This window comes from Theropithecus gelada, chromosome 2 (assembly GCF_003255815.1).
Source record: "Theropithecus gelada isolate Dixy chromosome 2, Tgel_1.0, whole genome shotgun sequence".
In the NCBI taxonomy this organism is placed as follows: Eukaryota; Metazoa; Chordata; class Mammalia; order Primates; family Cercopithecidae; genus Theropithecus; species Theropithecus gelada.
In genome coordinates, this window is record NC_037669.1 from 77,454,668 (window position 1) to 77,480,316 (window position 25,649).

Consider the following 25,649-nt stretch of genomic DNA (forward strand, 5'->3'; position numbering starts at 1 on the left):
GTGTTCAAAAGCCAGCTCCTTGTCTTCTTCCTCCCACCCCACACACGTAACTATATTTACTCCTCTTCTCGTGTTCTTTACCCAATCGCTGTGGATGAAACCTCCTAGCCATTGTCAATTTCTCCTTCCTCCCTGCAATGTTCCACACTCAATCAGCCACCCTGCCTCCAGTGACTGCCTCTTAAATGTGGGTCAGATCTCTTGACTGTTTTCCAGCCCTACTACTGGTGCTTTGATCCAGGCCCTCATCTTCAGCACCTGGATGTTACAATAGCCTCCTAATGGGTATCCCTGGCTCCAATTCCCCCATTTTCTATCCATCCTGCACACAGTTGCCATGCTAAAACTCATATATAAACATCTCTGGCCATCAGAGAAATGCAAATCAAAACCACAATGAGATACCATCTCACACCAGTTAGAATGGCGATCATTCAAAAGTCAGGAAACAACAGGTGCTGGAGAGGATGTGGAGAAATAGGAACACTTTTACACTGTTGGTGGGATTGTAAACTAGTTCAACCATTATGGAAAACAGTATGGCGATTCCTCAAGGATCTAGAACTAGATGTACCATATGACCCAGCCATCCCATTACTGGGTATATACCCAAAGGATTATAAATTATGCTGCTATAAAGACACATGCACACGTATGTTTATTGCAGCACTATTCACAATAGCAAAGACTTGGAATCAACCCAAATGTCCATCAGTGACAGATTGGATTAAGAAAATGTGGCATATATACACCATGGAATACTATGCAGCCATAAAAAAGGATGAGTTTGTGTCCTTTGTAGGGACATGGATGCAGCTGGAATCCATCATTCTTAGCAAACTATCACAAGAACAGAAAACCAAACACCGCATGTTCTCACTCATAGGTGGGAACTGAACAATGAGATCACTTGGACTCGGGAAGGGGAACATCACACACCGGGGCCTATCATGGGGAGGGGGGCGGAGGGAGGGATTGCATTGGGAGTTATACCTGATGTAAATGACGAGTTGATGGGTGCAGCACACCAACAAGGCACAAGTATACATATGTAACAAACCTGCACGTTATGCACATGTACCCTACAACTTACAGTATAATAATAATAAATTTAAAAAAAAAAAAAAAAAAAACATCTCAAAACAGAACCTCAAAATCCTTCAATAGATTCCCTCATTGCTCCCAGGACAAAATCTAACCTCTTTAGAATGATATTCAAGACTCTTAACCAACAGACTCTACCCTTTCATTTAGCCTCACCTTGCACAACTTTCCCACCAGAACTCACCAGTCCAACCACAGAGAATGTTTTCCTCCGAATATATCAGACCCTTTCCAGGCTTGGTGTCTTTATACCCACTGGTGTCTCAATCTGGAGTAACCATTTTTCTCCCCTCCACTTAGCAAACTCACCTACTCAGCCTTCAGTACCTGACTTAAAACACCTTCTCTAAGAGCTTAGCAGTTAGTCCTTTCCACCTTTGTGCTCTCGTCAGACTGCATATCAACCTTTATTATAGCAGCTCATTGAATGGTGATCATTCGTTTACATGTCTGAGTCTCCCAGTATATTGAACTCCTCAAGGGTTGAGGTTATGTCTTACTGTTGATGACTACAGCTAAATGTTATCTACCATTATTGCTATCCCTGCCACCTGTGATATTATTAATAGTAGTCATGCCAGTCATATTAGTTGAGTGCTGATTCTGTGTCTAGCATGCTAAATGCTTCACATGTACCAACTCAGTCAATCCTCAAAACAGCCCTCCGAGGATATTTCAGTTATCATTCTTGGTTTAGAGATGGGGAAGTCCAGGTTAAACCTGCTGGGCACCAGCAAAGAGGTTGTGCCACACCCTAAGCTCAAGTCTGTCTGAATATCAGGGCTGGCACCAGGCTTCTCTTAGGTGCAAAATTTAAGCAGACCTCCGGTAATCAAAATAAGCAATATTTTAGTAAAGTATCTTTAAACTATAATTAATACCAAAAAATCCATGAATAATAACATATAAAAATTGTAAATAGCAACAGGCTCCTGCTGATTCCTACTGTATTCACAGGCCCTGTGTGCCTATGAGGGTGGGGGTTATTAGAAACAGCAGGGAGGGTGGGCACAGGGTAGAGCTTTTCTCTTTATGGAAAGAGGTCTCTCTGGACTTGGAGGTATAGGAAAGGATCCTACTGGAGGAGAAGCCAGAGAGAGTCCAAGAAGCATCGAAATCCCCCTGTGCTTAAGCAGTTTTACTGAAATGTTTTGCATCTTGTTTTTGGACATCTTTAAAGTTTATAATCCAGTCAGCCTGGTGGCTAAAAATAGTATGCGCTTATGGATTTGGCTAAAAGTATTATAAAAGGTTATGTTTTAAAATCCCACTTAATGTGAGGGTAAACATTAATAAAGCTTTAGAATTTACTTCTCCTGTAAAAATGTTTTCTACTGGTGGATTATCCAGAAAATGGAGGTCATTTGGTCTATTCATCTACCTTTTAGAGAACGAGTATATTTCCAACTAATAAGTATTCATCCCATCTAAACAAAAATCACACACACCTCAAAAACAAGCTCATGGCGCCTTTCATTTAGTTGCTTTGTTTACTTTAAGGCTTAACATGTTAATTTAAGAAACTGGTGTTAGGGTAATTTTAATTTTTAATAGACCGTAGATGAGCCAAGATGCTTATCTCTGAATGGTAAATCAAAGAACTCTCTCCCCCAACTCCCACCACTAAGTATTCTGAAGCTAAATGAGATATTTTTAACAATTTAGAACTAAGCATTCTTAGACAATGAAGTAGGCAATTAAAGTAGATCTTGATTATTATTTACAGAGCATGGAAAATGATTTCAGTATATTCAGAGGGTCCTTGTATAGGGTATTGAGGGTTTCTATGAGATAGAGTGCCCTCTACTGTCTCCTGTTCTTTCAGAAATTGACTCTCTTCTGCAATGTTCATTCATGCCAGTGGCCCCCTTGCTATAGCTAACTGGTCCTGGAGTGAGCTCTTCTTCACCCAAATGGGACCAGTCACAGTTTCCAGCCTGCCCTGGCCACACGTGATTGGTCCAGAAATGGAAACTTGATGCAAACTAAACCAATGAATCCCTCCGTAGGGCCTGTGGACTGTGAGTCAGTAAGGCTGTTGTCTTCCAGTGGTAGAAAGATACCTGTAGCAATATTCAATTCTTCCATATAGGGAAAAGATGATGAGAGAATAAAACCAACACATAGAAACAGAGACAGAGTCTACACTGAGATGTCAAGGAGCCCTTAATCCTGAGGACATCCGTTTAAGTCCCTGATTCTAATTATTCTTAATCTTCAGCCGTGTACCTGCTTTTCCCTCAGTTTAGTCAGATCCCAAGAAAAATAAATTCTCCCCTTGCCTAAACCAGCCTGGATAATACTGATGAAAATTGTGAAATATCTCCTCCACTAAATGTTAAATAAAATATCAAGATCTCAGATATTGGCTAGTTCATGAAGAGATATTGAGACAAAGCACCTCTGCTTCTTTTCAGCATGCCCCGATTTTTCTATTTCCAGCATCAGTGAATTTTCGTGAGGATGTGCAATTCAACCCATATGGCTGAACGTCAGCTCCTGTAAATATCATAACCAGAAATTCCTAGATATAGATGTCATCCATCATATGTAATTCACTCTGTTCTCTGAATTAAAAGATGGGTAGAGCACTTTTGATTGCAAATAAGAGGCACCAACTCAAGAAAGCTTATGTAAAAGAGGAGATCAAAGATGGAGGAGTACTTCACAGAGCCTGCAGAGAAACTACAGCCAGAGCCCAGGAAAGAACAACCAGGACACGCAGAGTGATCAGGACTCTCTCTGCATCTCCCATCTCCATGTGTCACATTCATTATCATTTCTTTCTTATCCACTGCAAATTCACAATGCTAAGAATCAGAACTCTCACTGGCCCAACTTGGTTCAAGGGCCAACCCCTGGTGCAGTTAACCAATCCACTGTGGAAAAGGGGTGAAGATCTTGTTGAATATATGGATGCTGGGGATATATCATTTAGGGTGAGGGTGGGAAGAAGTGGGACTGTAGGTGGAGTGGACATTATGAATGCGGAAACACTCCAGGTGTACCCAATAGTAATAACTGTCACTTACCTAGTGTTTTCCTATGTACCGGATACTTCTTTAAGCATTTTACATTTGAGAATCTAACCCTCCAACAACTTAATGAGAAAGATGCTGTTATTATCCCCATTTCACAGATGAGGAGGCTAAGGCAGAGACATTAGAGAATCTGACCAGGGTCACTCAATGGCCAGAGTCTGCACTCTTAACCAGTATGCATACTATCATTACAAAATATCTTCACAAATATAGGCCCTCACTTTCCTCCTCATGCCAATCCAAGGATCCATTATGCCCTTTACCCAGGCTTTTACCTTGCCTCATCCTGACCTCTCTCTCTGCTAATCAGTCCTTTATTAAATGTGTCAGTCAGACAGTGGCTGTGCAATTCACATAAAATCTCATTTAGACCCGTGATGAACAATCTTTGGCATTGCATTAATTCTCCCAAGTACAAGTAAATCAAGAAGTTTACATATGTTCAAGTTCACACAGCTAGTACGCAGAAAACTGAGTTGTCTAATTCCACGTTTCATGCTATTTCTTAGAATCCTCAGAAGAGAGGCAGGAATTTACTCCAGGACAGGACTCCCCACCATTCTTCACTCCCTGCTGGTTCCCCCTCCTGGAAACTGCTTTCTTTTCTCCACTAGAAGTTGTTGTGTGTTCCCTGCAGCTTATCCAGAAGCCCAAATGAAGCAGCAGCGTTAGGCAGATTTGGCTCCTAGAACTCAGAATCCTCTCTACTTTGATTCTTTTTTAGAATCTGGGAAAGATATTGTAGGGACCCTGGTTATTTTGCCAGTAGCATCCTCATCATCACATATTTCCACTGAAAGACATGTTTGTCCTCTCTTCCTAGGAGGGAAGGGAGGCAAGAGCAAGCTGACTTTCCCTCACCCACGACCTTGCACTGTAATCTTTCAATTCAATCACACCAGCATCTCACGAATCATCAGACAGAGACGGCTGCACAAGAACATCAGACTGAGACTGTCTCACTGTGAACATCAGTCATGCTGCCTTAAAAGTTCCAGAAAGAGATATGAATGCATTTTTTAAAAGCTGGTAGAAAAGACTTAGTAATCCCTGCTCAAACATTTTCCCAAATCCTCTCATGTTGATATTAAAGTGTTCCCAAATTTCACCCAGGAATTAAGTCTAAGTTATTTAAATTGTGTGATCAAAAGTTGACATTTGAGCTTAAGCAGACAGATTGTGGCATTAGTGCTGCTGTGATATTTGCCAGTTCTTTTGGCCGAATTTTAGTGTAAAATTCCAAAATTCTTGAGCTAATTATTTTAGACAAATCATACAGTTTTTGTAGTGTCAGTGGCAGAGGTCTAGATGTAAAACACCATTGGTTCTTCAAGCCATTGTTTTAAATATGGAAATGCCACTTAGACCCCTATTCCATGCAGAGCACAATTAGTAGCTCCTATCCTGGCCCTATTGCAAATATCAATAAGAAATAATATCCAAATATTTCTCTGATGGAAAAGTTCTGTTCCACACATTGCCAGAAATCAGATGCAAATGGAATCCTCTCCTACCAGAGAAAGATACTAACCCCCAACTTATAATGTTGGACGTGACATTCGTGCTGTGTTATGAAGTAATGTAAATGTCCAGTACACAGTAGGAATTTATTTCACTTTGTTGCCTGAAAAGTTAAAAAAAAAACATGTGTGCAGGGAGCCCCTCTTTGACTCTGGCCTTTGTCAGTAGCTAAAAATCCAGGGAAACCTGAGCTCATGGAAAAATATAAATGCCAGGGAGGTCCTCCGAAGCTTGTTCAAGTGAAAAGAATTCCATCCAGTTTATAAAAGCTGAGGAAGTAAGACCACTTGGGTAAATAAGCTAGCCTAGAAAACTATAATGCCTGAGCCCAAAGTGCCTTTTAATGTCTGTGATGCCGACTTTGACAAATTAATACCAAGACCTCTTTCTCTCATTTAGTCTGCTGGCCCCATCCTCATTACTCCCTGTGCTTAACCCTACACAGTGCACATTGGCTGGGCAATGGTGGAACGGCCATTGCTGTGGAGGACTCAGCTGTCACCAGCCTTCTGCTGACCACTATGAAATGAGGCGATGCATACATGGTGCACCATGCAGAGAGAACCTCTAGAGTCGCCTTAGCTCTATAGACATTTGGAGCCAGATAGTTCTGCCTTATCCTATCATGGCTAAGAACAAAAACTCTGCTGGGTTTCAAGGTTAACTCTACTAATTATTGCTTAACATTTCTGCCTCATTTTCTTCCAAAAAATAGGGATAAATAGCAGCATGGGCATCAGTGGGTTGTTGGAAGGGTTAGACGAGGTAAAATAAAGCATGTAAAGTGTTTCACCTAGTGTCCAGCACATAGTTAGCACTCAGTAAGTGCCAACTACCATTATTATCTTTACTGTAGGCACCATCATTATTAGTAGTATTGTTGTTTGTAGTGGTGATGGTAAGTAGCATAGTGCTTGCAAGGGGTGTGTGTGTATGTGTGTGTGTATAAAGAGAGGCTGTGTGTGTCAGTGATCAAAACGTATTCATGTTATGATCTCTCACTTTTCACAATCATTCTATGAGGTTTATTGTCCTCATTTCAAATGTGGGAACCAAAATTCAGATGGGTGAAGAAATGTGTCCAAACTTACAAAGCTAGTAAGCAGCAGACCCAGCATTCAGGGTCGAGTCTGTTTCACTGTCATGGACTGGATGAGTTCCTTGGTGCCCTCCTTGTACCCTGCACGCCTCTGTTACTTCATGTGTCACTAACTGGTCATTTTCTGGCATGCCCCCCATACCATCACCTCTCGGCTGGCTTTTCCATCTCCAGTGACAGCCATACCACCTGACACATGACAGAAGCCCAGGAAGTGTCTGAGATATTGGATTAAATAGCTGCAGCACTGTCAGTGAGCTCCAGTGTCTAGCGTGGGCCCTTCTGTCACATTCCTCCTTCTGATCACCCACCAGCTTTTGTCATCTGAGCCTTTGGGGTCTATAGGGAACCTCACTCTGAGTGGGGGCAGGCTTGTCATCATTTACACATACCCCATTCATCCTTTCTGGGTAAAAATCCAAAACCAAAAAAGAAAAGCCAATAGCTAAGGGAAGCATTAGAACTTTCAAATGCTATTTTTCAAGATGTTCCAAAATCTCTCAGAGCATAAATAACCCTAGTGGGAATTGTCCTTGGGAGGCTATCTCCATTGAGGAATCTTATCAGGCCAAAACAAAAATAAATGGCCAGCAGATTTTTTTTTTTGGAGGAATTTGCCCACCCATACGCTATGTTTCTCATAAAGCAATATGAATAAACAATTCTTCTGTCAAGGCTAATCTATTTTTGTGCTTGAAAAAGTAGCAATAGAGATGGACGACTGTATTTTCCTTATTTTGGCACAACTTCAGCTTTGAAATGTGTTTGTAATGGGTCTGCCACTGAAAAGCTCCACTCAAGAACCTCAGCCTGGATTGATAGAATGCTATTTCTTCCCAAGGCTTAAGTACTTGGACCAGAAAAATCTCCTTGTTTTCCTTGCAGACTTCAGTTTTTATGAGCCTCTTTTTATGGTGTCATTAGGAACTGTCCAAGTTCTGGGACGAGTGATCATTCTTTGGATTTTTCCAATATTTTGCTAGATAGAATTTGCTGGAGCTAACTCTCAGTCAGCATGGTGGTATCTATAACCACTGGGTCTCCTCAGAAATCTCAGGACTGTGGAGTTAAAAGGCACTGAGTGAGTCCCTAAGACAAGTTGTGATAGAAAGAACTGCACTTGACAAGAGTCTCTCAAAGTTGATTAGCAAGAAGAACCCACTTCACAAATACTAGCTCTTTTCTTCATCCTCCTGGCAACTACCAAGCCAGCAACTGGCATTAAAATCAGAAATTCCCCACTTACGAAGTTCCCCCACCCGCACCAAATACCATGAAGTTCACTGAGGTTTTGGCCCCAGTATCATGAGGCAAGATACAGGTCAGTGTAATGAGCTTCAAGCTCTTGGGATATAAACTTTGCTCCATGACAGCCTTTAATGGGGCCTAAGGACTACTCTCAGACCATGAGTTAACCTACCTCACTCTTCCCTTCTCTCTCCAGAGAGTTAACCTACCTCACTCTTCCCTTCTCTCTCCAAAAAATATGAGGAAATATTGTGTAACTATATACAGTTGTATAGACCTTCTTGGATTCATAGTTGCCTATAGTATTTTCCATGGGAAGGAAAAAAGAGCTGTGACCCTATCTCAGCCAACTCAACCTGGTGGCAAACTCTTCTTTATCCATCAGACCCTCATCCCAAAGGTCACTATCTCTGGGAAGCCACCCTTGATTCTCTCAGAAAGGATTTGCATCATGTTATACTTCCATTACAGTGCCTACTTTGATGTTCCATTATAGATCTTTCTCCCCAGTAGCTGTAAGCACAAGGAAGATAGTTTACATCCTCTCAACGTGATCCCCCTAATGCCTAACTCTGTACCATACACAGTGTATGTGGCAGTAAATGTTTTCCAAGTGATGGGGACCCAGCAACCAAGTCCTGGCATCTTGATGGATTTGCATAAAAGATATCCAAGTTCTGAGGTTCACACTTGTCCCTGATCAAGACCAGGAATGATAAAACTTCAAGGCCACTGCACAGGAAGTTTTAGAGAAATATGAATTTTGAGATTCTTTTGTGATGAATCATTAGTAGCTCTTGTTAAGATCATCAGCCTATCATCTCATTTCAGAAGCATCCATCCTGCTCCTTCTCTCACATTCACCCACAGCGGGTTCAGAAAGCACCACACAGTGGGCTGAGCCCAGTCTTAAAAGCAGGACGTGATTATACTAAGAAGTTCCAGAAGGAACTGGTACTGTGAGGTTGTGGAGTGGATTTCAGACCCCTGTATTTATTCACAGAGAAAAGCAGAATCTCGGTGTTCTTCCAGAACTTAATTTATCATCTCTCCACCTCCCCCTCATAACTGAATTTTAGCTACATTGATATTTAATATGGACATTTTTGACAAGCCATTGATCCATTCACTCAATTCATATGTATTGAATACTTATTATGTGTCAAACTTTATGCTAGATACAGAAAATTCAACAGGAGTATTAAGATAGATATGGTCCTGAATCATTGCCCAGCATGAAAGACAGACATTAAACAAATTTCACAATTGATTCATTAATTATAATTATAGCAAGTGTCTTAGTCTATTCAGGCTGCTGTAACAGAATACCATAGTTGGCATAAACAAGAGAAATTTGTTTCTCACAGTTCTGGAGGCTGGAAAGTTCAAAATCAAGGCACCATCAGATTCAGTGTCTGATGAGGGCCCACTTCCTGATTCATAGACAGCTGTCTTTTTACCAGGTCTTCACATGCTGGCAGGAACAAATGAGCAGCTCTCTGAGGCCTCTTTTGTAAAGGCACTAATTCCATCACGAGAGCCCTCATGACCTAATCACTTTCCCAAGGCCCATCTTCAAATGCCATCACATTGAGGATTGGATTTCAACATATAAATTATGCAAGGACACAAACATTCAATCCATTTCAATAACTGCTACCAAGAAGGTGAGTTAGCAAGTACAACAGGAGGACCCAACCCAGGGAAGTGAAATTTTGAAGCTGAAATATGGAAGATGACAAGAAGGCTGTTAGTTATGCAGGGAGGTAGGGAGAGAGGGGAACAAGACTTATGACAGCCTTCATGTAGGAAGAAGACTGGCACTGGACCAGCACAACGACATCTCTAAGCTCTATGGAGAAGAACCACTCTCTGTATTTGACTGAAGCTGTGAGGTGGCAAGGAAGAAAAACCCTTTTAACTAACTGGTGGGTGGGGGAATTACTGAAAGAAAAATAAATTCTTAAGGAACCAACATACAGGAGAAATAACGAGGCCTGTGGAAATTAGAAAATGATAAAAGTCAGAGTTCTTTTCTGTAACTCTAGACAGCATCTTCTTTTCTTTTCTTTTCTTCTCTCTCCCTTTTCCTCCCTCCTTCAGTCCCTACCTCCATTACTTCTTCTCTCTCTTTGTCTCTACTTCTTTCTCTCTCTTCTTTTTAAGTGTCTTCTTCTGCTTTGACCTGATCCAGTGTGGCAGCCAACCCTGAGTCTGTAAGATGTTACTGTTTCAGTTCTACCAGGCAGTTGTAGTCTCAATGTCTCTCAGGCTAGTTCAACTGCTTGACAGAGTAAATCTGATTGATGACTGGGCACTTGATAGAATTAATTGGTTCATCTTGACTCAGATGCCCATGTATTAGCAGCTTATTTTTTTGCCACACAAAATTGGCATACCAATTCATGTTCCATGGGATCTAGGTTTAGTTCTACTCCCAGCCACAAGGACACAGGGCATAACCTATGCCTATGCAAATCAGCACAGCCATACAAATTGGCCAATAATATGGCCAATTGAACATGTACATGAGTTAGACTTTGGGTGAGAATTTGGGGATGAAAGACTGCCTCCATCTTCCTTGCATATTACAAGAGGAAATATTCACTCTTCCATTAGACAGCATGATGTGATGTTGTACAGTTCACATCTTTAGCAACATTTCTGTGACAATAAGGGAGCCAAACTGAGCGTGAAGCCACCCCAGAGGAACCAAACCCAAGATTTTAACAAAAATCTCAGTTGGGTGATATCACCTGAGCCCTGTGTCCAGCCTTTCCTAAAGCTGGGTCTACCCCTAGGATATTCTTCTTTTGTTGTTTTAAGCCAGTTTGAGTTGGATTTTTCTGTCACTTCAAAAAAAAAAAAAAAAAAAAAAAGTCAGTCTGACTTGGCTTGCTTCTCGCTCCATCAATTATGGAATAGGGCTTGGGAGGGCAAGTTTATGTTTCAAGTAGTAAATGATTGTTTGGGAAGGTGATTGATCCCAAGCATATTCCAGGGAACTTAGAAGTATGAAGAAACAAATAGCATGGTTAGCAATGTTGCAATTACATCTAAATTTATAAGCAAGAAAGGAAAACATAGAGGTCAGTTATGATACCAAATTGCTCTATCTTCTAAATAATTTTAATCACAATTTTTCATCACTTCATTAATTTGGTTCAATTTTTCTTGAAAACAGTAACTATTATTCTTAGAAATAGATACAGACTATGTTTGAAACATCTCAAATGAGCTTCTTTTGAATTATTCATGTGAGAAAATCTCTGTAGATATCCAGAAATAGGGTCTCTTTCTGTTTCCCTCACTTAAAAACAAATGACTGCATTTTACTAAAAAGAAAACCTGAACTGAAACCAGATTTGAAAAATAACACCCCATTTTTCTTCCTACAAATCAAATTTGCTGAAGAAAACTGGGGGAAAAATAGAACTATAATAAAGCATTTCAATGTTTCTTACTATATGTACGTGTTTCTTACCTATTAGGATGTATAAATAACAAGCAGGCAGGCAGCTGTCTACTCAACTAGGCTGAACATTTTTCTAGCACAAGGCCATGAAATCTGGGTGAATTTCACTAGTAGTAGATGTGATCCTAACTCTGAGCCATGAGACAAAGACCTTCTATATAAATCAGCTCCCTATTTACTCCTCTGCTCATACTTCTCTTTTTCTTCCCAAGGAACGCAAATTTCCCAAGTTTGTATCCAAAGAAATGGAAAACATGTACATTGAGGAGCTGAAGTCATCTGTCAACCTACTCATGGCCAACTTGGAGAGCATGCCAGTATCCAAAGGCGGGGAGTTCAAGCTCCAGAAACTCAAACGCAGCCACAATGCTTCCATCATCGACATGGGCGAGGAGAGTGAGAACCAACTCTCCAAGTCAGACGTCGTGCTGTCTTTCTCATTGGAGGTAAAAAGCCCTGAGCCCTTGAAAGTTTCTTGGCACAGCGAGTAGGACATGGGTGATTAGACGCATCACAATCAGCTTGTTTTTTCTTTTGCACCCCAGGAGCAGTTATTATAATAACAGCATGCTAAGCTTAGGTCAGCTAATCAGCAAGTGATTTCCCCATCTCCAGGAGCCCACATTTTTCTTAAGGAAATGCAATCTGAAAGCCACCTACTAAATTTAATCTTGCATTACTTTCTGTCTTAAAACAGTGCTCAAGGATTTTATAAAGACCTGGTATAATTTAGAAAGTTAAAAATTTTGGCAACCAGTTTTACAGGTATAAGAGAGGCAAGCTAGCATCATATTGTGGCGAGTTGTAAGTTTTCTTTCCCATCATCCTTCCTGTTGGCTACAAGGTAGAGAGTCCCCTGTGGTGGAGGCTTTTTAAGTTTATCTCAGCTCCCAAAGTAAGTACCCATTCAGGCTAGTATTGTGGCAAAATGCTGAACATGTCAATAAGTTTCTCTATCATTTCTCTTCACACATTTTCTTTTCATATGTATACAATCTAAGGAGTAGTTCTGATCTACCTATGTCAGAATTACCTGGGAAGGTAGTTCACTATGCAGATTGCTGGGTACCACCCAGACCAACTAAGCCAGGATCTCGAGGGGATGGGAATATAAAATAGTGCAGCCACTTTGGAAAATAAGTTAGCATTTTCTGAAAAAGTTAAACATAAAACTACCATATGATCTAGCAACTCCACTGTCAGATACCCAATAAAAATGAGAACACATGTCTGCACAAAGATTTGACTGCAAGTATTTATGGCAGCATTATTTATAATAGCCCAAAATGGAAACAACCTAAATGTCAATCAACTGATGAATGGTTAGCAAAATGTGGTATACCCATACAATAGAATATGACTCAGCAATTAAAAGGAACAACCCACTGATATATGCCATGGCATGGATGAACCTCAAAAATATGCCTGGTGAAAAAAGCCAGGCTTGGCATGGTGGCTCATGTCTGTAATCCCAGCACTTTGGGAGGCTGAGGTGGGAGGATTGCGTGAGTTCAGGAGTTTAAGACCAGCCTGGGCAACATAATGAGACATCATCTCTACGAAAAAAAAAAAAAAATGTTTTAATTAGCTGAGTATGATGGTGTGCACCTGTAGTCCCAGCTCCTTGGGAGGTTGAGGTGGGAGGATCAGTTTAGCTGGGGAGATTGAGGCTGCAGTGAGCCATGATCGTGCCACTGTACTCCAGCCTGGGTGACAAAGACAGACCCTGTCTAAAAAAAAAAGTCAGACACAAAAGATGGCATATTGTATGATTCCCTTGATATAAAAGGTCCTAAAGGCAAATCTACAGAAATAGGAAGAGGATTATTGTTCCCTGGGGCAGGGGGTGGAAATGGGCTTAAGAAATCTTGTTAGGAGAACTAAAAATATTCTAAAACTAATTTATGATGATGGTTACACAACTTAGTAAATGTACCAACATCACTGAATTGTGCATCTAAAATGGGTCTGTTATATGATATGTAAAACATGCCTCAATAAAGTCATCAGAAAAAAAAATTCTAGACAGGGTTCAGCCCTGGACCGCATACTTTAACAAGCCCCTACATACTTCTTATCTACTCCAAAATTTGAGAACCACTTGCAACTTACTAAAGTTCAAAACCCCACAAGGGTTTTATGATAACCCTAGATATGGGGAGACCAAAAGAAGAGATCAAATTTCTGTGGAATTAATTAGAATGTGTAAAGACTAAATCAATTTTCTAGAACATCATTAAAGCCTGCTGTGAATTAACTGCAGGTAATTTGTTTTTCTGTGCTAAGTTTGGATGGAGATACTCACATTAGTGTTTTCAACATGTATTGTGCAGTTGGAAGAGGCAGTATTCAATTAAATATAGAGCACTTAGTGTGTGAAAAAATCATCAGTGTAATTTCACAGAAACTTTCTTTTTTAAAAAGCAATACTGCCACCTGAGATACTGAGTGTATTTTCTTAGGTGTCTGAATTTGATTATTGCCAATTAAAGGCGTCAATTTATTCCCTACTGCCTCTTGTCCTCCTACAGAAAGGGGGGGAAAGTGGTTTGTTGATTTTCATGAATATTTTAAATCTGTAATTTTCTTTCCTCTTTTTTTTTTCAACACAAGGTCTCACTCTGTTGCCCAGGCAGGAGTACAGTGGTGCAGGTGCAATCTTGGCTCACTGCAGCCTCAACTTCCTGGGCTCAAGTGATCTTCCCACCTCAGCCAGCCTCCCAAGTAGCTGGGACTACAGGTGCACACCACCAAACCCAGCTAATCTTTGTATTTTTTGTAGAGATGGGGTTTTACCATGTTGTTCAGGCTGTTCATGAACTCCTGGACTCATGCTATCTATCCACCTCAGCCTCCCAAAATGCTGGGATTGTAGGCATGCACCACAATGCCCTGCTAAATCTGTAATTTTCTAATTCTTTGTCAATACTCAATATTACACAGCTGATTATCTGAAATATAGATGTAGACAAGTCCATATTCCTATGTGTACATGATTCAAATGGTTTGACTTGTAATTGAAAGTACAGAAAGAAATGTCCTAGGATTCCCAAATAATTTTTAATGAGAACACTGAGTTGCACATCATAGAAAACTGCCAGCAAAAACCATTGCACATCTGTTTGTGAATACGTTTTGGTGGGCACAATGGGGGAGGCAAGAAGAGGGAGAAAGAGGATTGTCATCTCCATCTCATCAGGGCAGACTAGGATTTGAATTTGCAGCTTGGTGCAAGACATATTTTATGTAATTATACACTTTCATGGCTGGAGGGGACACCAGGTAGTAATTAACTTTGCAGTGAGGGAAGGAAGGTCCAGGGTGCCCAGCAGCCTTGGGCAAAGGGCATGCGCTAACAGAAAGCAACAAGTGTTTGTAGAATGCCACTATGGGCCAGGTGCTTTTTCATGGTAACACAGGGAATCTTCACAATAGTCTTTTCAGGTATGTGCAGGTGTAGTAATTAAGCGTCAGAGAGGTTGAGAAACCTGCACATGATGACACAGCTTGTGAAGATGCGTAATCAGGATGTGAAGTCAGATATTGTAAATTCCAAAATTTGTGCTGTTTTATTGTGCCTTCCATTTCTTTCTATTCATATGTTCTTCCCAGTGTAAAAATGTTCAGTTATGTACATCATCTCATTTGATCCTCACACAGCAGCCGCAGGATACATATTATTACCCCCACTTTACAGATCAGGAAACTGAAGGCCTGGAGATTTGAAAAAAAAAAAATGAAGTGACTTCAACATCAAATCATTTGCCCAGCATCACACGAGTAGTACAATGGTTCTGAAAGTATGGCTTCTGGGTCAGCAGCATCAGCATCACCAGGAAAATTGTTAGAAATGGAAAGTCCTAGGCTCCAACCCAGGCCTACTGATTAGAAACTCTGGGGATCATAGAGCCTAGCAGTCTTTAGTTTAACAAGCCCTGTAAGTGATTCTGATTCACATTAAGTTTGAGAACCAGTAGCAAAACTGTGACTTGTGAAATCCTGGTTCAGTGCTAACCCTGTTGTACTTTCTTGAATCTGATCCACTAAGGAAGTATACATTTTTTGCACACTCACGTTCTTCTTCTTTTGTAATGCCATTACCTGTTTTGGAGTACAACTGAATGATTTTTTCATATATAATGACTAATTGTATATCTCTGATGTGAGTCATTTGTTTCAGATTTTTTAATCGATCTCTTTCTTCTCTACTTTGCTCATTCTTCTCCCTCCCCATTCTCTCGTGACAAGGTATACTGCTAAATATCAGAATAGTAGGTGATTACGTGGAGTTTGGGGAGGTGGTAGGAAGTGCCAGAAACTGTAAATGATACATCTTGGTCTGTCATGACACTAGCTTTTTCTCTCAATCTGGACCACAGACTATGCAGCTGCAGACATGTTTTTGTTTTGACTCAATAATATTGGCCTGTACAGAGTTTGTGTATTTTATTTTTCCCTATTTGAATTATTGTCAACATTTCAAAATCAGCTTTCTCACTGTGACTCTGATTCAGTTTTCCATTTTCTGGAAGGCAAAATTGGAGTATCTGGTAACTCTAAACTGAGAAAAGACAAGGCAACAATGGGTTGTAACTGGTAGCTGCTCCCTTTAGAAGAAGCATGTGCTCTCCAGTTTGCCATGGTCCCCACTACTCCCTATTGCAGCTCTGAATCTAATGCTGAATAGTACTTGCCCTTTATTTTAGTATTTGCACTACTACTTATCTTATTGTGAAGAAAAAAGTGAATTTATGAGCCTGTGTCTCTTTTAAGTGCTGAACCAAAAGCCAGACTATTTTTTTTTCATACTTTAAGTTCTAGGGTACATGTTCACAACGTGCAGGTTTGTTACATATGTATACTTGTGCCATGTTGGTGTACTGCACCCATCAACTCGTCAGCACCCATCAACTCGTCATTTACATCAGGTATAACTCCCAATGCCATCCCTCCCTTTTCCCCTTCCCCATAATAGGCCCCAGTGTGTGATGTTGCCCTTCCAGAGTCCAAGTGATCTCATTGTTCAGTTCCCACCTATGAGTGAGAACATGCGGTGTTTGGTTTTCTGTTCTTGCGATAGTTTGCTGAGAATGATGGTTTCCAGCTGCATCCATGTCCCTACAAAGGACATGAACTCATCCTTTTTTATGGCTGCATAGTATTCCATGGTGGATATGTGCCACATTTTCTTAATCCAGTCTGTCACTGATGGACATAAACCAGACTATTTTTAAAGAAAATAAGAACCTGGTGGGGCACATTGGCTCATGCCTGCAATCCCAGCACTTTGGGAGGCCGAGGTGGGAGGATTGCCTGAGGTCAGGAGTTTAAGACCAGTCTAGCCAACATGGTAAAACTCTGTCTCTACTAAAAATACAAAAAAAAAAAAAAAATTAGCTAGGCATGGTGGCATGTGCCTGTAATCCCAGTTACTCGGGTAACTGAGACAAGGGAATTGCTTGAACCAGGGAGGTGGAGGTTGAGGTGAGCCGAGATCATGCCACTGCACCACTCCAGTCTGGGTGAAAGAGTGAGACTCCAGGGGCGGAGCAAGATGGCTGAATAGGAACAGCTCCAGTCTCCAGCTCCCAGCACAAGCGACATAGAAGACGGTGATTTCTGCATTTTCAACTGAGGTACCGGGTTTATCTCATTAGGGAGTACCGGACAATTGGTGCTAGTCAGCTGCTGCAGCCTGACCAGCAAGAGCTGAAGCAAGGCGAGGCATCGCCTCACCTGGGAAGCACCAGGGGGAAGGGAATCCCTTTTCCTATCCAGGGGAACTGAGACACACAACACCTGGAAAATTGGGTAACTCCCACCCCAATACTGCGCTTTACCAAGGGTCTTTGCAAATGGCACACTAGGAGATTATATCCCACACTTGGCCAGGAGGGTCCCACACCAGCGGAGCCTCCCTCATTGCTACCACAGCGGTCTGTGATCTAACTGCAAGGCAGCAGCGAGGCTGGGGGAGGGGTGCCCCCCATTGCTGAGGCTTAAGTAGGTAAACAAAGCCACTGGGAAGCTCGACCTAGGCGGAGCCCACAGCAGCTCAAGGAGGCCTGCCTGTCTCTGTAGACTCCACCTCTGGGGACAGGGCACAGCTAAACAAACAAACAAAAAAAGCAGCAGAAACCTCTGCAGATGCAAACGACCCTGTCTGACAGCTTTGAAGAGAGCATTGGATCTCCCAACACAGAGGTTGAGATCTGAGAATGGACAGACTCCCTGCTCAAGTGGGTCCCTGACCCCTGAGTAGCCTAACTGGGAGACATCCCCCACTAGGGGCAGACTGACACCCCACACCTCACACAGCAGGGTACACCCCTGAGATGAAGCTTCCAAAGCAAGAATCAGACAGGTACACTCGCTCTTCAGCAATATTCTATCTTCTGCAGCCTCTGCTGCTGATACCCAGGCAAACAGGGTCTGGAGTGGACCTCAAGCAATCTCCAACAGACCTACCACTGAGGGTCCTGACTGTTAGAAGGAAAACTAGCGAACAGGAAGGACACCCACACCAAAACCCCACCAGTACGTCACCATCATCAAAGACCAAAGGCAGATAAAACCACAAAGACAGGGAAAAAGCAGGGCAGAAAAGCTGGAAATTCAAAAAATAAGAGCACACCTCCCCCTCCAAAGGAACGCAGCTCATCGCCAGCAACGGATCAAAGCTGGATGGAGAATGACTTTGACGAGTTGAGAGAAGAAGGCCTCAGTCCATCAAACTTCTCAGAGCTAAAGGAGGAATTACATACCCAGCACAAAGAAACTAAAAATCTTGAAAAAAGAATGGAAGAATGGATAACTAGAACAATCAATGCAGAGAAGGCCATAAACGAACTGACAGAGATAAAAACCATGACACGAGAAATATGTGACAAATGCACAAGCTTCAGTAACCGACTCGATCAACTGGAAGAAAGAGTATCAGCGATTGAGGATCAAATGAATGAAATGAAGCGAGAAGAGAAGTCTAAAGAAAAAAGAGAAAAAAGAAATGAACAAAGCCTTCAAGAAGTATGGGATTATGTGAAAAGACCAAATCTACATCTGATTGCAGTTCCTGAAAGTGAGGGGGAAAATGGAACCAAGTTGGAAAACACTCTTCAGGATATCATCCAGGAGAACTTCCCCAACCTAGTAAGGCAGGCCAACATTCAAATTCAGGAAATACAGAGAATGCCACAAAGATACTCCTGGAGAAGAGCAACTCCAAGACACATAATTGTCAGATTCACCAAAGTTGAAATGAAGGAAAAAATGTTAAGGGCAGCCAGAGAGAAAGGTTGGGTTACCCACAAAGGGAAGCCCATCAGACTAACAGCAGATCTCTCGGCAGAAACTCTACAAGCCAGAAGAGAGTGGGGGCCAATATTCAACATTCTTAAAGAAAAGAATTTTCAACCAGAATTTCACATCCAGCCAAACTAAGTTTCATAAGTGAAGGAGAGATAAAATCCTTTACAGATAAGCAAATGCTTAGAGATTTTGTCACCACCAGGCCTGCCTTACAAGAGACCCTGAAGGAAGCACTAAACATGGAAAGGAACAACTGGTACCAGGTATTGCAAAAACATGCCAAAATGTAAAGACCATCGATGCTAGGAAGAAACTGCATCAACTAATGAGCAAAATAACCAGTTAATATCATAATGACAGGATCAAGTTCACACATAACAATATTAACCTTAAATGTAAATGGACTAAATGGTCCAATGAAAAGACACAGACTGGCAAACTGGATAAAGAGTCAAGACCCATCAGTGTGCTGTATTCAGGAGACCCATCTCACATGCAGAGACACACATAGCCTCAAAATAAAGGGATGGAGGAAGATCTACCAAGCAAATGGAGAACCAAAAAAAGCAGGGGTTGCAATACTACTCTCTGATAAAGCAGGCTTTAAACCATCCAAGATCAAAAGAGACAAAGAAGGCCATTACATAATAATAAAGGGATCAATTCAACAGGAAGAGCTAACTATCCTAAATATATATGCACCCAATACAGGAGTACCCAGATTCATAAAGCAAGTCCTTAGAGACTTACAAAGAGACTTAGACTCCCATACAATAATAATGGGAGACTTCAACACCCCACTGTCAACATTAGACAGATCAACGAGACAGAAAGTTGACAAGGATATCCAGGAATTGAACTCATCTCTGTACCAAGTGGACCTAATAGACATCTACAGAACTCTCCACCCCAAATCAACAGAATATACATTCTCCTCAGCACCACATCATACTTACTCCAAAATTGACCACATAGTTGGAAGTAAAGCACTCCTCAGCAAATATACAAGAATGGAAATGATAACAAACTGTCTCTCAGACCACAGTGCAATCAAACTAGAACTCAGGACTAAGAAACTCAATCAAAACCACTCAACTACATGGAAACTGAACAACCTGCTCCTGAATGACTACTGGGTACATAACGAAATTAAGGCAGAAATAAAGATGTTCTTTGAAACCAATGAGAACAAAGACACAACATAGCAGAATCTCTGGGACACATTTAAAGCAGTGTGTAGAGGGAAATTTATAGCACTAAATGCCCACAAGAGAAAGCTGGAAAGATCTAAAATTGACACTCTAGCATCGCAATTAAAAGAACTAGAGAAGCAAGAGCGAACACAGCTAGCAGAAGGCTAGAAATAACTAAGATCAGAGCAGAACTGAAGGAGATAGAGACACAAAAAACCTTCCAAAAAATCAATGAATCCAGTAGTTGGTTTTTTGAAAAGATCAACAAAATTGATAGACCGCTAGCAAGACTAATAAAGAAGAAAAGAGAGAAGAATCAAATAGATGCAATAAAAAATGATAAAGGGGATATCACCACTGACCCCACAGAAATACAAAATACCATCAGAGAATACTATAAACACCTCTACGCAAATAAACTAGAAAATCTAGAAGAAATGGATAATTTCTTGGACACTTACACTCTCCCAAGACTAAACCAGGAAGAAGTTGAATCCCTGAATAGACCAATAGCAGGCTCTGAAATTGAGGCAATAATTAATAGCCTACCAACCAAAAAAAGTCCAGGACCAGATGGATTCACAGATGAATTCTACCAGAGGTACAAGGAGGAGCTGGTACCATTCCTTCTGAAACTATTCCAATCAATAGAAAAAGAAGGAATCCTTGCTAACTCATTTTATGAGGCCAGCATCATCCTGATACCAAAGCCTGGCAGAGACACAACAAAAAAAGAGAATTTTAGTCCAATATCCCTCATGAACATCGATGCAAAAATCCTCAATAAAATACTGGCTAACCGAATCCAGCAGCACATCAAAAAGCTTATCCACCATGATCAAGTGGGCTTCATCCCTGGGATGCAAGGCTGATTCAACATATACAAATCAATAAACGTAATCCAGCATATAAACAGAACCAAAGACAAAAACCACATGATTATCTCAATAAATGCAGAAAAAGCCTTTGACAAAATTCAACAGCCCTTCATGCTAAAAACTCTCAAAAAATTCAGTATTGATGGAATGTATCCCAAAATAATAACAGCTATTTATGACAAACCCACAGCCAATATCATACTGAAAGGGCAAAAACTGGAAGCATTCCCTTTGAAAACTGGCACAAGACAGGGATGCCCTCTCTCACCACTCCTATTCAACATAGTATTGGAAGTTCTGGCTAGGGCAATCAGGCAAGAGAAAGAAATCAAGAGTATTCAGTTAGGAAAAGAAGAAATCAAATTGTCCCTGTTTGCAGATGACATGATTGTATATTTAGAAAACCCCATTATCTCAGCCCAAAATCTCCTTAAGCTGATAAGCAACTTCAGCAAAGTCTCAGGATACAAAATCAATGTGCAAAAATCACAAGCATTCTCATACACCAGTAACAGACAGAGAGCCAAATCATGAATGAACTTCCATTCACAATTGCTTCAAAGAGAATAAAATACCTAGGAATCCAACTGACAAGGGATGTAAAGGACCTCTTCAAGGAGAACTACAAACCACTACTCAGTGAAATAAAAGAGGACCCAAACAAATGGAAGAACATACCATGCTCATGGATAGGAAGAATCAATAACGTGTAAATGGCCATACTGCCCAAGGTAATTTATAGATTCAGTGCCATCCCCATCAAGCTACCAATGAGTTTCTTCACAGAAGTGGAAAAAACTGCTTTAAAGTTCATATGGAACCAAAAAAGAGCCCTCATTGCCAAGACAATCCTAAGTCAAAAGAACAAAGCTGGAGGCATCACGCTACCTGACTTCAAACTATACTACAAGGCTACAGTAACCAAAACAGCATGGTACTGGTACCAAAACAGAGAGATAGACCAATGGAACAGAACAGAGTCCTCAGAAATAATACCACACATCTATAGCCATCTGATCTTTGACAAACCTGACAAAAACAAGAAATGGGGAAAGGATTCCCTATTTAATAAACGGTGCTGGAAAAATTGGCTAGCCATAAGTAGAAAGCTGAAACTGGATCCTTTCCTTACTCCTTATACGAAAATTAATTCAAGATGGATTAGAGACTTAAATGTTAGACCTAATACTATAAAAATCCTAGAAGAAAACCTAGGTTATACCATTCAGGACATAGGCATGGGCAAGGATTTCATGTCTAAAACACCAAAAGCAATGGCAACAAAAGCCAAAATTGACAAATGGGATCTAATTAAACTAAAGAGCTTCTGCACAGCAAAAGAAACTACCATCAGAGTGAACAGGCAACCTACAGAATGGGAGAAAATTTTTGCAATCTACTCATCTGACAAAGGGCTAATATTCAGAACCTACAAAGAACTCAAACAAATTTACAAGAAAAAAACAACCCCATCAAAAAGTGGGCAAAGGATATGAATAGACATTTCTCAAAAGAAGACATGCATACAGCCAACAGACACATGAAAAAATGCTCGTCATCACTGGCCATCAGAGAAATGCAAATCAAAACCACAATGAGATATCATCTCACACCAGTTAGAATGGCAATCATTAAAAAGTCAGGAAACAACAGGTGCTGGAGAGGATGTGGAGAAATAGGAACACTTTTACAGTAGCTGGGATTACAGGCATACGCCACCATGCCCAGCTAATTTTTGGGGTTTTTTTTTTGTATTTTTAGTAGAGACAGAGTTTTACCATGTTGGCTAGACTGGTCTCAAACTCCTGACCTCAGGCAATCCTCCCACCTCGGCCTCCCCAAAATGCTGGGATTACAGGCATGAGCCAACGTGCCTGGCCAGGTTTTTATTTTCTTTAAAAATAGTCTGGCTTATGTCCATCAGTGACAGACTGGATTAAGAAAATGTGGCACATATCCACCATGGAATACTATGCAGCCATAAAAAAGGATGAGTTCGTGTCCTTTGTAGGGACATGGATGCAGCTGGAAACCATCATTCTCAGCAAACTATCGCAAGAACAGAAAACCAAACACCGCATGTTCTCACTCATAGGTGGGAACTGAACAATGAGATCACTTGGACTCTGGAAGGGGAACATCACTCACTGGGGCCTATTATGGGGAGGGAGGCGAGGGGAGGGATGGCATTGGGAGTTATACCTGATGTAAATGATGCGTTGTTGGGTGCTGACGAGTTGATGGGTGCAGCACACCAACATGGCACAAGTATACATATGTAACAAACCTGCACGTTATGCACATGTACCCTAGAACTTAAAGTATAATAATAAAAAAAAAAAGAAATGCTTTTAGTTCATCTATACTCTATAGAAACAATGCTTATCACTGGCTTACTGTCAATAAATATGTGGGTAAATCTGTTCGAGGCTCTCAGCTCTGAAGGCTGTGAGACCCCTGATTTCCCACCCCACACTCTAAAAAAAAAAAAAAAGTGAGACTCCATTTCAAAAAGAAAAAGAAAAAAAAGAAAAGAAGAGCCTATTTCTTGGTAGAAGTGAAAAACTGATCTTATTTGCTTAACACAGAAAGAGTAGCCCATTTTATATGCCTGTCTGACCCCTGTGAGCATTTGAATTAGTGAGCCTTGTCTTTCTGTCTGGCAGGCAATCAGCTACACTATGAGGAATTGCATTTTCGTGCTAGACTGGTCCCAGCATGACTGGTACAAACCTAATAGAAGCCATCAGATACCTGTTGGTATTCTCTGTAGCTTCCCATTTATGTATTTTCCTCTGGGTGATGCTGCCAGGGGCCTTGCCAATAACCTCGATTATGTGGAATTATCTTTTCAGGTGGTAATCATGGAAGTCCAAGGCCTGAAATCTTTGGCTCCAAATCGCATCGTATATTGTACAATGGAGGTGGAAGGAGGAGAGAAACTACAGACTGATCAGGCCGAGGCTTCTAAACCAACGTAAGTTATGTTTCTCCAGGGTCCATCTTATAGAGGGTTGCTGCCATTAGTTCCATTTTGGCCAACTCCGAGGTAAAGATCTGGTTTACCCAGGAGATCCTAGAAGACATAAACCTTGATTATTTTTCAAAAGATGATTTGCCTACCTTTTTATTTGGCAGCCATAGCAAAGATTCTAGTTCCTTCAAAGCAGAGAACAGAAAATTAAAGAAGCAGTCTCCTTTCTGGTGGTTTTAAGTATTCACCCTCGAGAGATTAGTCACAATTTCCATTCATCAGTATAATGTGCAGGAACGTTTGATATAAGTTTACTTTATTAAATTTTCTAAATATTTGGTTTTCAGTATAAGACTTAAAGTTTTTTTTTTTTATTTCCATAGATTTTTGGGGAATAGGTGGTATTTGGTTATATTGGTAAGTTCTTCAGTGGTGATTTGGGAGATTTTGGTGTCATCACCTGAGCCGTATACACTGAACCCAATTTGTAGTCTGTTATCCCTTACCCCCTTCCCACTCTTTCCCCCTGAGTCCCCAAAGTCCATTGTATCATTCTTATGCCTTTGCATTCTTAAAGCTTTGATCCCACTTATTAGTGAGAACATACGATATTTAGGTTTTTGTCTAATTTTTTTCCTATATGTCATAGTTCTGAATGTATTAGCAAGGTAGTATGTTACATAATACATTAATTCATTGGGTCAATATAATTGTGTCAAATGCTTACTATGTGTGTGTACAAGGTATTAGTGCATGGTGGAAAGGAAAGTAGTCACTGGTGTAGCCCTCCACAGCTCACAGTTTCGTGGGACCATCAGAAAAGTAATGGCACAAATATATAATTACAGATAGTTATAAATGCTGACAAAGGACGCTTTGAGAGGAGATAGCGGGAGGGACCTGAACCAGTTTGTGAGAACAGATGCAGAATAGGCCTTCCTTAGGACATATGAGGGTATCTGAGCTAATATTATTAAAGTTGAGCAATGAGAGTGGGGATGGGTGGAGAGCATTCTAGGCAGAGTAAACAGCTTGTGCAAAGGTCTTGTGGTTAGCAAAGGCCCTGGGCAAGGAGAAATTAAAAGGTGGCCAATGGGGCTGGAGTTTGGAGAATAAGGGGTGCCATAAGCTGCCAGAGAGGCAGGCAGGGCCATACCATGGGGAAGTTGTTGGGCCTTGGCAAAGAAAACATGAAGTGGAGATGTATTTTGAAAAGATGACTCTCGCTGAGGTGGGTGGGGAGTGGGTGGGCAGAGTTGTGCAGGAGGTCAGTTAGGGTCCTGTTTCAATGGTCCACAGGAGCAATAATGGGTTCGTTCATTAGGGTCAATAGACTCTCAGACCTCAAAGATTCTTGAGAGATCATTGCTCCCTTCCCTCCCTACCCACTACTTTTCTCTCCCTTCCTTTTCTATCTCAGTAAGCCCATCTAGACTAATGAGCATCTTTTTGTGTTGGTGTTAATTCATAAGAGAGTCATCAAAAGAGAAACCCTGAACAGTAGCTCACTGCCTCTCCTCCCCCAGAGCATTATGAGCTGTTTGGCAGAACATGAATAACTTACCAGGATGTTCAAACAAAATAGTTCAAAGAAAGCGCTGAGTGTTTCCTGGACTAGAGAAAATCTGAGGGCATTGTATGCCTTCAAGTGGCTCTTTGCATGAATAGGCAAAAGCCTTAGATGCTCAGACGCTGGGAGAAATTAATGAGTGTGTACAAGAGGAAATGGAAACCAGTGCACCTTGTCACACACCACCCTTCCTCCCTTTTTTTACAATTGAGTTTCCAAGTGACAATGAATGTGGTTT

General features: G+C 41.1%; 1 protein-coding gene across 16 annotated transcripts in view; it reads left to right on the plus strand.

The window, feature by feature from the left end:
- Positions 1 to 25,649, plus strand: part of CADPS (calcium dependent secretion activator) — a 489,640-nt gene that overhangs the window by 218,946 nt on the left and 245,045 nt on the right. For all 16 annotated transcript variants that reach the window (XM_025376721.1, XM_025376726.1, XM_025376718.1 and 13 more), the window contains 2 exons: positions 11,701 to 11,934; positions 23,723 to 23,844. In XM_025376721.1, coding sequence (XP_025232506.1) covers positions 11,701 to 11,934; positions 23,723 to 23,844 — 356 coding nt within the window. The remainder of the gene's footprint in view (positions 1 to 11,700; positions 11,935 to 23,722; positions 23,845 to 25,649) is intronic.